The 16,680-nt window shown below is 41.8% G+C and overlaps 1 protein-coding gene across 2 annotated transcripts in view; it reads right to left on the minus strand.

The window, feature by feature from the left end:
* pip4p2 (phosphatidylinositol-4,5-bisphosphate 4-phosphatase 2) overlaps positions 1 to 16,186 on the minus strand; it is a 45,828-nt gene extending 29,642 nt beyond the window's left edge. The window contains exons 1-2 of one of the 2 annotated variants that reach the window (XM_064982838.1): positions 15,551 to 16,186; positions 124 to 272 (exon numbers count right to left, since the gene is read on the minus strand). In XM_064982838.1, coding sequence (XP_064838910.1) covers positions 124 to 272; positions 15,551 to 15,659 — 258 coding nt within the window. In that variant the 5' untranslated portion in view covers positions 15,660 to 16,186. The remainder of the gene's footprint in view (positions 1 to 123; positions 273 to 15,550) is intronic. The other variant, XM_064982839.1, reaches the window with a different exon arrangement.
* Positions 16,187 to 16,680: the final 494 nt, after the last annotated feature.

A 16,680-nucleotide genomic window follows, 5' to 3' on the forward strand; every position in this document is an offset into this window, starting at 1 on the left:
CAGACACACAGAGACAGACACACACACACACAGAGAGAACACACACACACACAGAGAGACACACACACAGAGAGACACACACACAGAGACACACAGACACACACAGGTGCAGGTGAGTCTTACCGTGGCCTCGTTGCACACAGTGCACTTCACCACGTGCTGCTGCAGCTTGCCATCCAGGTTAATGAGAGACTGACACACCCGGCAGTTGATGACGGGTACCCCCCCTGGGTCGGGACTGGCGATGGCTGTGTAGGGGGGAGGGAGTTCAGCTGGAGGGGAGAGACACAGCAGCTGGTTCATGATGTATGTCCAGCCCTACAGGCACATTAGATACACACACTGTGCAAATATTAGACAGGTCACATATGAACCATCACTCTATAATACAAAGACACAAAGAGTTAGACTCTGAGCCACACTAGACCCTGAGCCACACTACACCACACTAGACCCTGGGCCACACTAGACCCTGGGCCACACTAGACCCTGAGCCACACTAGACCCTGAGCCACACTACACCACACTAGACCCTGGGCCACACTAGACTCTGGGCCACACTAGACTCTGGGCCACACTAGACTCTGGGCCACACCAGACCCTGGGCCACACCAGACCCTGGGCCACACCAGACTCTGGGCCACACCAGACTCTGGGCCACACCAGACCCTGGGCCACACCAGACCCTGGGCCACACCAGACCCTGGGCCACACCAGACCCTGGGCCACACCAGACCCTGGGCCACACCAGACTCTGGGCCACACCAGACTCTGGGCCACACCAGACTCTGGGCCACACCAGACTCTGGGCCACACCAGACTCTGGGCCACACCAGACTCTGGGCCACACCAGACTCTGGGCCACACCAGACTCTGGGCCACACTAGACTCTGGGCCACACTAGACCCTGGGCCACACTAGACCCTGGGCCACACTAGACCCTGGGCCACACTAGACCCTGGGCCACACTAGACTCTGGGCCACACTAGACTCTGGGCCACAATAGACTCTGGGCCACACCAGACTCTGGGCCACACCAGACTCTGGGCCACACTAGACCTTGAGCCCCACTAGGAAGTAGTGAAACCAGATGATTGGAGACAATGTATTGAGCTTCCATCACCTGCCAGGAGTGTGTTTGAAATGTGGTCGGTATGTTTTTCATTGATTACTTCTACTACAGTTGTCAATCTCTCCTTCACTTCACCACTACTTGTGTTTGTAAGACGTTTTGACATATTATTACTCAATTACCAGTACTAATCTCTCCACCTCTCTCTCATATATATATATATATATATATCTATATCGTAACAACAGGGTTACAACACAGGTACAATGTCACCTTAAACAGCTAGTTCAATCAGGGTGGTGCCATGGAGGGTTCCCATTGCACCACCACCCAAATGGAGACCTATACCCTATAGAGCAAGGCTGGACGGTAAATACCGTGTTTTACTATATATCGATATATAGTGTCAGTTTCTATAGTTTTCTCCGTTTGCTACTTGAGTCGTCTCTCTCCCTGTCCTCCTGCAGGCACTTCCCACAACAAGCTCTGCCCCCTGTCACTCAAGGAGAGACATTTTCGCCAGGGTTGCCATGTCAGTAGTTTTCCTGTCAAAACAGGCTCCGACGTCATGGGTGAAATATATAGAGTACCACAGCTTGAGTCATAATACCCATAAAACCTAGCGGTGAAAGCCATAAATGGTTTTTCCACCATTCATTTTTCCCCATAGGGGATTTTTAAAAACACTTCAAATGAGGGCTGTGTTTTGTGTTTATCCTGGCGTGACTTTTTGATAACCGTGTAAATCTCTCGAGGACAAAGGTGACTTTTATCAATGCTAATTAGCTGCTAATGTGGCTATCATACAGGACAAGCTTTAGCTCACTCATCAGAACCAGGAAGATGACACTGCCGAAGCGAAGGCAATAATCTCTGAAACAACTCTCACTTTAGCTACATTTTGTAATAAATCAATTTACAAAAAAAAAAATATATATAAATTGACAATTCTGTGAACTGTCTTGGAAGAGTTTAAAATGTACACAATACCTGTTATCTAGCTAGTGTAACAGTATAAACTTTACGTCCGTCCCCTTGCCCCGACCCGGGCGCGAACCAGGGACCCTCTGCACACATCAACAATCACCCTCGAAGCATCGTTACCCATCGCTCCACAAAAGCCGCAGCCCTTGCAGAGCGAGGGGAACCACTACTTCAAGATCTCAGAGCAAGGGGAACCACTACTTCAAGGTCTCAGAGCGAGGTGAACCACTACTTCAAGGTCTCAGAGCAAGTGACGTCACCGATTGAAACACCATTAGCGCACACCACCGCTAACTAGCTAGCCATTTCACATCGGCTACACTAGCTCATGGTTAGCAACTTTAGACTGGCTAGATGGCTACATTAGCCGGTCAGTTTGTCTAGTTATTTAAACGCATGAGAAATTAATTGGTATTCACGTTTTTTTTTTTGGAGGTAGAACTACGATCATGTTATTGATGCCGAACGGCAAACCTTATTTTCAGCTTCTCTATTCCAGAACCAATAGATGTGCCAGAGACTCATGACCTCTCAACGAGGTCAGCTGGTTCAACCTGGAACACTGTTCTCCTACTTAGGTCTATGTCAGTCATTGCAGAAAGTCCTGAAGAGCAGAAGTGTGTGAATGATTTTATCCCAGCTCTTAAGACCTGACTTAATCAACATACTGAATCACGGCGATGATTTGTAATCAGGTATGAGCTGGGCGGGAACAACAGCTAATACAGTCTCCTGCCATCCAGATCTAGTGCTGTCCACCATGGTGAATCTGCAAGAGGGGATTCATTAAGATGGTATTGATACATAGCACATGCTTCTACTCTCAAGTTGAACTTGTTGATGGATGCCAAGGCGGGTGCTGTTAAGAAGAAGGTGCGGACCAGAAGACTGCAGCCAGGGCAGCACTGGTCCAAACCTGCCCTGTCGGTCAGCAGAGTAGTATTGGTTGGTACTGTATTAGCCTTTAGGTTCCACTCCATGTCTAGGCTGTTGTACTGGCCTGGGTTGTACAGTCTTCCATATGCGTAGTAGTTTGTGGCATCGTATTGCTTTGTTTATCATGTGTGTTAACTTTGAATTCAATCTAAGCCACAGACTGTTAACTTCCTGCACTTCCAGCCTCACAAGTCTCCAGTGGTCCCAGTACTGGTTGGTGGCCCAAGTGACCACACACACAATCAAATGGACCTACAGCTGGGGTACGATTCTTCCATCTATCACACACACAACAAACCACCATGTTGTTAACATTATGCTGAAGTTGTATTGTGTCTGTTGTATTGTGTCAATCTGTGGAATTGTTGTGATCCCTCGTCGTCTTTAAATGCTGCGATCCACAGACACACCATGACCACGATTTGAATGCTGCAATGGAGACGGAATGCCGTTGAGGGACCTTCTGAGACCCGGACTAGACAGGGGCCGGATATTATTATAATGATCTAAAGAAGCACCCCATGTTATGTTAATCCCACGGCCAACCATCCCTCTAGACAGAAGCACACCCACACCCCATGTTATGTTAATTCCACGGCCAACCATCCCTCTAGGCAGAAGCACACCCACACCCCATGTTATGTTAATTCCACGGCCAACCATCCATCTAGACAGAAGCACACCCACACCCCATGTTATGTTAATCCCACAGCCAACCATCCATCTAGACAGAAGCACCCCGTGTTATGTTAATCCCACAGCCAACCATCCCTCTAGGCAGAAGCACCCCATGTTATGTTAATTCCACGGCCAACCATCCCTCTAGACAGAAGCACACCCACACCCCATGTTATGTTAATCCCACAGCCAACCATCCCTCTAGGCAGAAGCACCCCATGTTATGTTAATCCCACAGCCAACCATCCCTCTAGGCAGAAGCACCCCATGTTATGTTAATCCCACAGCCAACCATCCCTCTAGACAGAAGCACCCCATGTTATGTTAATCCCACAGCCAACCATCCCTCTAGACAGAAGCACACCCACACCCACACCCCATGTTATGTTAATCCCACAGCCAACCATCCCTCTAGACAGAAGCACACCCACACCCACACCCCATGTTATGTTAATCCCACAGCCAACCATCCCTCTAGACAGAGGCACACCCACACCCACACCCCATGTTATGTTAATCCCACAGCCAACCATCCCTCTAGACAGAAGCACACCCACACCCACACCCCATGTTATGTTAATCCCACAGCCAACCATCCCTCTAGACAGAAGCACACCCACACCCCATGTTATGTTAATCCCACAGCCAACCATCCCTCTAGACAGAAGCACACCATGTTATGTTAATCCCACAGCCAACCATCCCTCTAGACAGAAGCACACCCCATGTTATGTTAATCCCACAGCCAATCATCCCTCTAGACAGAAGCACACCCAATGTTATGTTAATCCCACAGCCAACCATCCCTCTAGACAGAAGCACACCCCATGTTATGTTAATCCCACAGCCAACCATCCCTCTAGACAGAAGCACCCCATGTTATGTTAATCCCACGGCCAACCATCCCTCTAGGCAGAAGCACCCCATGTTATGTTAATCCCACAGCCAACCATCCCTCTAGACAGAAGCACACCCCATGTTATGTTAATCCCACAGCCAATCATCCCTCTAGACAGAAGCACACCCAATGTTATGTTAATCCCACAGCCAACCATCCCTCTAGACAGAAGCACACCCCATGTTATGTTAATCCCACAGCCAACCATCCCTCTAGACAGAAGCACCCCATGTTATGTTAATCCCACGGCCAACCATCCCTCTAGACAGAAGCACACCCCATGTTATGTTAATCCCACAGCCAATCATCCCTCTAGACAGAAGCACACCACACCCATGTTATGTTAATCCAATGTTATGTTAATCCCACAGCCAACCATCCCTCTAGGCAGAAGCACCCCATGTTATGTTAATCCCACAGCCAACCATCCCTCTAGGCAGAAGCACCCCATGTTATGTTAATCCCACAGCCAACCATCCCTCTAGACAGAAGCACCCCATGTTATGTTAATCCCACAGCCAACCATCCCTCTAGACAGAAGCACCCCATGTTATGTTAATCCCACAGCCAACCATCCCTCTAGACAGAAGCACCCCATGTTATGTTAATCCCACAGCCAACCATCCCTCTAGACAGAAGCACCCCATGTTATGTTAATCCCACAGCCAATCATCCCTCTAGACAGAAGCACACCCAATGTTATGTTAATCCCACAGCCAACCATCCCTCTAGGCAGAAGCACACCCACACCCCATGTTATGTTAATCCCACAGCCAACCATCCCTCCAGTTTTCCCTTATTCCACACTAAGCCTTTTATGCCACGTGGTCAATCAACTGCAGTCACTGTGGAACTCTCCATCTTGTCTTTATGAACCCATCCTACCTTCCCCTATGCTGCTTCCTTTGCTTGTTCTTCTCCTGATGTGATAACATCTTGACTCAGTAACACGTTAAAAATCAATCAAATGTATTTATAAAGCCCTGATCAGCTTACATCAGCTGTTGTCATAAAGTGTTGTACAGAAACCCAGCCTAAAACCCCAAACAGCAAGCAATACAGATGTAGAAGCACTGTGGCTAGGAAAAACTCCCGAGAATGGCCAGAACCTAGGAAGAAACCTAGAGAGGAACAGTGTTGCTGTGTACTGTTTTTGCTACCTTTTTTCAACCTGTGTAATGCTGTCCACCTCCTCATTCTCAGGTTCAGACTCCATGCAGTGGTAAATGTGCTGCTCACAATTGACAGCAGCAACATGTGTTGATATAGGCTGTTGATATAGGGTGGTGATATAGAGTGTTGATATAGGGTGGTGATATAGGGTGTTGATATATAGTGTTGATGTATAGTTTTTTTTTTTACATTTACGTCATTTAGCAGACGCTCTTATCCAGAGCGACTTACAAATTAATTTTTACCTTTTTTTTTTATTTAACCAGGCAAGTCAGTTAAGAACACATTCTTATTTTCAATGACGGCCTGGGAACAGTGGGTTAACTGCCTGTTCAGGGGCAGAACGACAGATTTGTACCTTGTCGGCTCGGGGGTTTGAACTCACAACCTTCCGGTTGCTAGTCCAACGCTCTAACCACTAGGCTACCCTGCCGCCGTATAGTGTTGATATATAGTGTTGGTATAGCGTGTTGATATAGGGTGTTGATATATAGTGTTGATATATAGTGTTGATATATAGTGTTGATATAGGGTGTTGATTTATAGTGTTGATATATAGTGTTGATATATAGTGTTGATATATAGTGTTGGTATAGTGTGTTGGTATAGGGTGGTGATATAAGGTGTTGATATAGGGTGTTGATATATAGTGTTGATATAAGGTGTTGATATAGAGTGTTGATTTATAGTGTTGATAGTGTGTTGATAGAGTGTGTTGATTTATAGTGTTGATATAGGGTGTTGATTTATAGTGTTGATATAGTGTGTTGATTTATAGTGTTGGTATAGGGTGTTGATTTATAGTGTTGATATAGGGTGTTGGTATAGGGTGTTGATTTATAGTGTTGATATAGGATGTTGATATTGTGTGTTGGTATAGGGTGTTGATTTATAATGTTGATATAGGGTGTTGATTTATAGTGTTGATATAGGGTGTTGATTTATAGTGTTGATATATAGTGTTGATATATAGTGTTGATATATAGTGTTGGTATAGTGTGTTGATTTATAGTGTTGATATAGGGTGTTGATATAGGGTGTTGATATAGGGTGTTGATATAGGGTGTTGATATACGGTGTTGATTTAGTGTTGATATAGGGTGTTGATATAGGGTGTTGATTTATAGTGTTGATTTATAGTGTTGATATAGGGTGTCGATTTATAGTGTTGATATAGGGTGTTGATATAGGGTGTTGATTTATAGTGTTGATATAGGGTGTTGATATAGGGTGTTGATTTATAGTGTTGATATAGGGTGTTGATTTATAGTGTTGATATAGGGTGTTGATATAGGGTGTTGATTTATAGTGTTGATATAGGGTGTTGATTTATAGTGTTGGTATAGGGTGTTGATTTATAGTGTTGATATAGGGTGTTGATTTATAGTGTTGATATAGGGTGTTGATTTATAGTGTTGATATAGGGTGTTGATTTATAGTGTTGATATAGGGTGGTGATATAGAGTGTTGATATAGGGTGTTGATATAGAGTGTTGATATAGTGTGTTGATTTATAGTGTTGATATAGGGTGTTGATTTATAGTGTTGATATAGGGTGTTGATTTATAGTGTTGATATAGGGTGGTGATATAGAGTGTTGATATAGGGTGGTGATATAGAGTGTTGATATAGTGTGTTGATTTATAGTGTTGATATAGGGTGTTGATTTATAGTGTTGATATAGGGTGTTGATTTATAGTGTTGATATTGGGTGTTGATTTATAGTGTTGATATAGGGTGGTGATATAGAGTGTTGATATAGGGTGGTGATATAGATTGTTGATATAGGGTGTTGATTTATAGTGTTGATATAGGTTGGTGATTTATAGTGTTGATATAGAGTGTTGATTTATAGTGTTGATATAGGGTGTTGATATAGGGTGTTGATTTATAGTGTTGATATAGGGTGGTGATATAGAGTGTTGATATAGTGTGTTGGTATAGTGTGTTGAGACATGAATACATTTTACATGCTGTGTTATTTGTGCTGGTCTAATTCCTCAAATGGAAAAGCAGAATAATCTGTGCTCTCTCTGATAGTAATAATAGGTAATGTTCCAGGACAGTAATCACAGTTCATATGGTAATCTTCAATGTCCCAGGTTTGTGGAAATGATGAATAAATCATTTTATCTTTACTTCAAAGTCAAATGTCAATGTTATGTATAAATGTCATACTGTGTGTATGCATTGTTTACAATTTTGATTTCTTTAAAACAATGCGATTGTTGGAGTTCAGGTTTTTGACGTGAGTGATGGGTGACTCGGTACGTTCTTGACAAATAAATATGCTTATTCACTCATGACTATGGATACATTCGACAATGAGTTAATCTGGCATTGAACCTGCAACAGAACATGTCAACAAGTTAGTTCTGAATCGCTTTAATGCAGCAGTGCATTCTGACACAGAAATTAAAATACATTTCACCTCGTTCATATAGTTGGCAGGAATGACAAGGGATGAAATATAGACCTCCACCGGCTGAAGGAGAAGAGGATCTGGTCAAATAAGGATGTTGCTAATAATCATCTAGCTAGCTTCTTTGCAACATCAACAAAAAACTAGCCTTGTTTTCATGTTACATTGTAAATATCTGACTGCTACGAGGGCATTATTATAATTATTATTATGTACAAGACACAACAACAAATGCATAATTAAGACAACAATGCATAATTAAGACAACAAATATTATATAAAATATAGAATACATTAAAATGTTTAATATATATATACATTAAAATGTTTAATATATATATATTAAACATTTTAATGCATTCTATATTTTATCTAATATTTGTTGTCTTAATTATTAATATGAATATATTAATTATTGTTATATCTGGACTACTTCTTCTGTCTTATCCGTTGTCCTGTGTGAATTTCAGTATGCTCTTTCTAATTCTCTCTCTCGGGGGACCTGAGCCCTAGGACCATGAGTCAGGACTACCTGACATGATGACTCCTTGCTGTCCCCAGTCCACCTGGCCGTGCTGCTGTTCCAGTTTCAACTTTTCTGCCTGCGGCTATGGAACCCTAAACTGTTCATATTTACTCTTCAGGTGCTGTCCTGTTGCATCCTCTACAAATACTGTGATTATTATTATTTGACCCTGCTGGTCATCTATGAACGTTTGAAAATCTTGGCCATGTACTGTTATAATCTCCACCCGGCACAGCCAGAAGAGGACTGGCCACCCCTCAGAGCCTGGTTCCTCTCTAGGTTTCTTCCTAGGTTTTGGCCTTTCTAGGGAGTTTTTCCTAGCCACCGTGCTTCTACACCTGCATTGCTTACTGTTTGGGGTTTTAGGCTGGGTTTCTGTACAGCACTTTGAGATATTAGCTGATGAACGAAGGGCTATATAAATAAATTTGATTTGATAGAGGACTGAGGGTCTTCCAAATATTGAAAGTGTTTAAATAGTTACCCATGTTATTTTGTAAATATATTTTCTTCCCCATATTTTCTTCTCAATTTTTTGGGTGTTAGAATACCATTTTGGTATTTTGTATATAGTTATTTCTTTCAAAATGTATATATTCACCAATTTGGGTACATTTGGGCTACTTGTATGGGACACCTGGGGGACTTCATGATGAATGTCATGTAGCACACTCATTTTGGAAGTTATCATTCTGAAACTTTGCACAAGTACTGTTGCCCTCTTGCCCTCAAGGTATTATATTCTACAGGGTATTCTGTTATGCTATATTCTACAAGGTATTCTATTCTACTGGGTATTCTATTATGTTCTATTCTACAGGGTATTCTATTATGTTCTATTCTACAAGGTATTATATTCTACAGGGTATTCTATTATGTTATATTCTACAAGGTATTCTATTCTACAGGGTATTCTATTCTACAGGGTATTATAATATATTCTACAGGGTATTCTATTCTGTTCTATTCTACAAGGTATTCTATTCTACAGGGTATTCTATAATGTTCTATTCTACAGGGTATTCTATTCTGCTCTATTCTACAAGGTATTCTATTCTGCTCTATTCTACAAGGTATTCTATTCTACAGGGTATTCTATTATGTTCTATTCTACAAGGTATTATATTCTACAGGGTATTCTGTTATGTTATATTCTACAAGGTATTCTATTCTACTGGGTATTCTGTTCTATTCTACTGGGTATTCTATTATGTTCTATTCTACAAGGTATTCTATTCTGTTCTACAATGTATTATATTCTACAGGGTATTCTGTTATGTTATATTCTACAGGGTATTCTATTCTGCTCTATTCTAGAAGGTATTCTATTCTACAGGGTATTCTATTCTGTTCTATTCTACAAGGCATTCTATTCTGTTCTATTCTACAAGGCAATCTATTCTGTTCTATTCTACAAGGCATTCTATTTTGTTCTATTCTACAAGGCATTCTATTCTGTTCTATTCTACAAGGCATTCTATTCTGTTCTACTGGGTATTCTATTCAGTTCTATTCTACAGGGTATTCTATTTTGTTATATTCTACAAGGCATTCTATTCTATTCTACAGGGTATTCTATTTTGTTCTATTCTACAGGGTATTCTGTTCTACAGGGTATTATATTATTTTCTATTCTACAGGGTATTCTATTTTGTTATATTCTACAAGGTATTCTATTCTGTTCTATTCTACTGTGTATTCTATTCTGTTATATTCTACTGGGTATTCTATTCTAAACGGTATTCTATTCTGTTCTATTCTACAGGGTATTCTATTCTGTTCTATTCTACCAGGTATTCTGTTCTATTCTACAAGGTATTCTATTCTACAGGGTATTCTGTTATGTTATATTCTACAATGTATTCTATTCTGTTCTATTCTACAAGGTATTCTATTCTGTTCTATTCTACAGGGTATTATATTCTGTTCTATTCTACCAGGTATTCTGTTCTATTCAACAAGGTATTATATTCTACAGGGTATTCTGTTATGTTATATTCTACAATGTATTCTATTCTGTTCTATTCTACAAGGTATTCTATTCTACAGGGTATTCTATTATGTTATATTCTACAGGGTATTCTGTTCTATTCTACAGGGTATTATATTCTGTTCTATTCTACCAGGTATTCTGTTCTATTCAACAAGGTATTATATTCTACAGGGTATTCTGTTATGTTATATTCTACAATGTATTCTATTCTGTAAGGTATTCTATTCTACAGGGTATTATATTATGTTATATTCTACAGGGTATTCTATTCTGTTATATTCTACAAGGTATTCTATTCTACAGGGTATTCTATTCTGTTCTATTCTACAAGGTATTCTATTCTACAGAGTATTCTATTCTGTTCTATTCTACAAGGTATTCTATTCTACTGGGTATTCTGTTCTATTCTACTGGGTATTCTATTATGTTCTATTCTACAAGGTATTCTATTCTACAGAGTATTCTATTATGTTCTATTCTACAAGGTATTATATTCTACAGGGTATTCTATTCTACTGGGTATTCTGTTCTATTCTACTGGGTATTCTATTATGTTCTATTCTACAAGGTATTAAATTCTACATGGTGTTATGTTATATTATAAAAGGTATTCTATTCTACAGGGTATTCTATTCTGTTCTATTCTACTGGGTATTCTATTCTGTTCTATTCTACAGGGTATTCTATTCTGTTCTATTCTACTGGGTATTCTATTCTGTTCTATTCTACAGGGTATTCTATTCTGTTCTATTCTACTGGGTATTCTATTCTGTTCTATTCTACAGGGTATTCTATTCTGTTCTATTCTACTGGGTATTCTATTCTGTTCTATTCTACAGGGTATTCTATTCTGTTCTATTCTACTGGGTATTCTATTCTGTTCTATTCTACCGGGTATTCTATTCTGTTCTATTCTACTGGGTATTATATTCTGTTCTATTCTACAGGGTATTCTATTCTACAGGGTATTCTGTTCTACAGGGTATTCTATTCTGTTCTATTCTACAGGGTATTCTATTCTGTTCTATTCTACTGGGTATTATATTCTGTTCTATTCTACAGGGTATTCTATTCTACAGGGTATTCTATTCTACAGGGTATTCTATTCTACAGGGTATTCTATTCTACAGGGTATTCTGTTCTACAGGGTATTCTATTCTGTTCTATTCTACTGGGTATTCTATTCTACAGGGTATTCTATTCTGTTCTATTCTACAGGGTATTCTATTCTGTTCTATTCTACTGGGTATTCTATTCTGTTCTATTCTACAGGGTATTCTATTCTACTGGGTATTCTATTCTACAGGGTATTCTATTCTGTTCTATTCTACAGGGTATTCTATTCTGTTCTATTCTACAGGGTATTCTATTCTGTTCTATTCTACTGGGTATTCTATTCTGTTCTATTCTACAGGGTATTCTATTCTACTGGGTATTCTATTCTACAGGGTATTCTATTCTGTTCTATTCTACAGGGTATTCTATTCTGTTCTATTCTACAGGGTATTCTATTCTACAGGGTATTCTATTGTTTTCTTTCCTTGCCACGATACCTTATATCGCAATACTGTTTGTGTCAACCTTATAAACTGTTATATTCTAGAATAACAACCATTAAATAACCCAGCTGTGTAGTCACTACAACCATTAAATAACCCAGCTGTGTAGTCACTACAACAACCATTAAATAACCCAGCTGTGTCGTCACTACAACAACCTTAAATAACCCAGCTGTGTCGTCACTACAACCATTAAATAACCCAGCTGTGTAGTCACTACAACAACCATTAAATAACCCAGCTGTGTCGTCACTACAACAACCATTAAATAACCCAGCTGTGTAGTCACTACAACAACCATTAAATAACCCAGCTGTGTCGTCACTACAACCATTAAATAACCCAGTCCAGATACACAGCTGATTGGTGGTTATTCACTAACCTCCAGACTAGAGCCCAGTTCAGCAGTCCTACCCTCTCTGACCCGTGCCAATCCCTGTTGGATGATAGAGGTTTGTAGTTAACCAGAACCCAATAAACCCGGAGAATGTGCCATAATCCTGAGTACGGATTGGGGAAATAACTAGGCCGTCACTGTACACTGGGAACGTCTGACAAGTCTGTTCAGAAACAGTATGGAACTGGATCCAGGAAGTGTATTTATTGTACCTTTATTTGACCTTTATTTAACCAGGCAAGTCAGTTAAGAACAAATTCTTATTTTCAATGACGGCCTGGGAACAATGGGTTAACTGCCTGTTCAGGGGCAGAACGACAGATTTGTACCTTGTCAGCTCGGGGGTTTGAACTCGCAACCTTCCGGTTACTAGTCCAACGCTCTAACCACTAGGCTGGAGAAGGCAGTCACTTCCCCCACTACAGATCAGCTCAACGTTTACCGTTAATCCAGTGGTGAAATATGGATTAAACATCAGATTTAAATCTCACGGCGTACAGAAGGTAGGTAACGAAACCCATTCAGTCTACATTAAATGGCTGGCTATGCGCTTCAGAAGGTACCGAAGGTGCATTATGTCTGACTCTCAGTTCCCTATATAGTGCACTACTTTTCACCAGGGCTCATCGGGCTCTGGTAGAAAGTAGTGCACTACATGTATGAAATGGGGTGCTATTTGGGATGCATCCCTGGTGTCAATAAATCAGTTTACACTCCTTTTCCTGAAGAATATCTAGTTTTGTTGAAGAAAACTGGCAGGGCAGAACAATGTTACGACAAATGACGACATGACCTGGAGCCAATTCAAACTATACCCAGAAATATACACTGCTCAAAAAATAAAGGGAACACTAAAATAACACATCCTAGATCTGAATGAATGAAATATTCTTATTAAATACTTTGTTCTTTACATAGTTGAATGTGCTGACAACAAAATCACACAAGAATTATCAATGGAAATCAAATTTATCAACCCATGGAGGTCTGGATTTGGAGTCACACTCAAAATTAAAGTGGAAAACCACACTACAGGCTGATCCAACTGTGATGTAATGTCCTTAAAACAAGTCAAAATGAGGCTCAGTAGTGTGTGTGGCCTCCACGTGCCTGTATGACCTCCCTACCACGCCTGGGCATGCTCCTGATGAGGTGGCGGATGGTCTCCTGAGGGATCTCCCAGACCTGGACTAAAGCATCCGCCAACTCCTGGACAGTCTGTGGTGCAACGTGGCGTTGGTGGATGAAGCGAGACATGATGTCCCAGATGTGCTCAATTGGATTCAGGTCTGGGGAACGGGCGGGCCAGTCCATAGCATCAATGCCTTCCTCCTGCAGGAACTGCTGACACACTCCAGCCACATGAGGTCTAGCATTGTCTTGCATTAGGAGGAACCCAGGGCCAACCGCCCCAGCATATGGTCTCACAAGGGGTCTGAAGATCTCATCTCGGTACCTAATGGCAGTCAGGCTACCTCTGGCGAGCACATGGAGGGCTGTGCGGCTCCCCAAAGAAATGCAACCCCACACCATGACTGACCCACCGCCAAACCGGTCATGCTGGAGGATGTTGCAGGCAGCAGAACGTTCTCCATGGCGTCTCCAGACTGTCACATCTGTCATTTGTGCTCAGTGTGAACCTGCTTTCATCTGTGAAGAGCACAGGGCGCCAGTGGCGAACATAGCCTCTGTCCTGTCTGAGAGGAACGTAGCCTCTGTGTTCTGTCTGAGAGGAACGTAGCCTCTGTGTTCTGTCTGAGAGGAACGTAGCCTCTGTGTTCTGTCTGAGAGGAACGTAGCCTCTGTGTTCTGTCTGAGAGGAACGTAGCCTCTGTCCTGTCTGAGAGGAACGTAGACTCTGTGTTCTGTCTGAGAGGAACGTAGCCTCTGTGTTCTGTCTGAGAGGAACGTAGCCTCTGTCCTGTCTGAGAGGAACGTAGACTCTGTGTTCTGTCTGAGAGGAACGTAGACTCTGTGTTCTGTCTGAGAGGAACGTAGCCTCTGTCTGAGAGGAACGTAGCCTCTGTCCTGTCTGAGAGGAACGTAGCCTCTGTCCTGTCTGAGAGGAACGTAGCCTCTGTCTGAGAGGAACGTAGCCTCTGTGTTCTGAGATTTGATCAAGCCAGCTCAGTAGAAAAGCTTTCTTGACAAAGATGTGTGGTTTACTGTAGGTTAGAAGACTGTCCAGTCATTCCAGCTGGAACAACAGGGATGTGTATAGTACTGTATCATGGCTCTATAGGCTCATCATCTGAATATCACAGTGAAACGATGCTCAGCAACATGCACTACTGGGTCTATGGGTCATGCTGGATTGAAGGGATACGAATACTGTACTCCATCTATTTCATATCTGTTTATGGTCCAATCAAATCAATGGAAAGCACTGAATGACACATGGGTTATAGAACAGACTCATGTATAACCTGCCATGTTAAAAGTGTCTTACAGACCCACAACCACAACAACACAATGTTCAGAGGGGATTGCAAATTATAATTGTATCCTCTGATTTGATTACTGTCCTTCTTGCTCATCTCAAGTCATGGCTACGTTGTTTATGTTCTGACAACATCACTTATGTGCTTATAGATATTTGTAGAAAGGGGGGAGATGTAAACAGTATTACCCAGCAACAACAACAGATCGTGATGCATCACGACAGAATACAGAACTACAACAGGAATTGTTGTGAAATTATTCGACTAGGCCTTCTCCTGCGTTGTTCCTCTAAACACTGCAAACTCCACCTTCTGATTTCGGATTTTCTTCCGGTCGGGTTGATTTTTTTAGACTGATGCCGGTGTCTTCCCCGTTATAATTTAACGCACCATGTAAAACATTGCTCAACACGATACGCCCAAAAACGATTCAGCACACATGGGGGGAGTCATAGCCTAACGTTGGTTTACCTCTTGGACTCGTGTCCTGCAGGTATGCCGGCGGTTCCAACGGTGAGACATTCCCGGAGTTCGGTGCTGAGAGCAGCGGAGACCGTTCATCCATGCCTTCGTCGGCCATGGCGGCAGCAGTACACCCTACCCAGACGAATAAACAACGAGCTGAACGGCGGCAGAGCCTCTCTTCTGGCCAGTGTTTCCTTGGGAGGGGGGCGGCCAGCTAATCGGCGGTAGCCTACTGTTCTGGCGAGGCCAGTTCCTCGGAGGTGGGGCTACAGAGACCTAAACCGGACCCGCTGTGGGAGGGATATGAGCAACGGAATGCAGAGAGAGCGAAATCCCCCCAAACCAACCCGTTACCCTCATGCACAGTAGTGACATGACATTTAGTAGGCCTGCAAAGTAGATCTTATAATAATTCTCATTTATACAGTTTGCATCCTCCGAAAGATCGATTGTAGGCCTAATAAACTACTGTTGATAGCCTTTATTTTATTCTCTGTTTTAAAATATTAAACAAAACTATCTAACAATCTACAATATTATATTATATTCTGATCTGGGTGATAGACGAGGTGAGTTCCCTTGTAAAAAAAAACGTGGTAAGTGTCTAGAAACAAAAATCGCTATATAAATCCAATCCAATGAGCCATTCTATTTGATTTTATTCTCGTCTGATATATGTTCTATGTTTAACAGATGAAACAACACTGAACGTTATGCTGCAGGGACGTCGCAGGTTGATGACCAGACCTCCTAAAAAGAGGCTTCGTCCCCCTATTCATGAATCTCTAGTGACGTCCCTGGTATGCTGTCTGAATGATGTAGGTGTGTTTTCTAAAACAATGAGGTTTGGTTCAGTAAAAGAGAATACATTATTGAAGATGTTCTACTTATATAATTTCATTCCGAATCATAGGTGTATTATAGCGATCAGTGGTGGGGAAAGCACCCAATTCACTATAGTTACCAATAATACTGGAAAACTACGAAATGGTCCTACTTCAGCAATTGTCACGCCCTGACCACCTGTATACATTCTGTATACTTCCGGCATGTCCTTGGACACTGTGCTATCTAACCTCCAAACGAGCTTCAATGCCATAAAACACTCCTTCTGTTGCCTCCAACTGCTCTTAAAC

The sequence above is a fragment of the Oncorhynchus masou genome, chromosome 13, assembly GCF_036934945.1.
Source record: "Oncorhynchus masou masou isolate Uvic2021 chromosome 13, UVic_Omas_1.1, whole genome shotgun sequence".
NCBI lineage: Eukaryota > Metazoa > Chordata > Actinopteri > Salmoniformes > Salmonidae > Oncorhynchus > Oncorhynchus masou.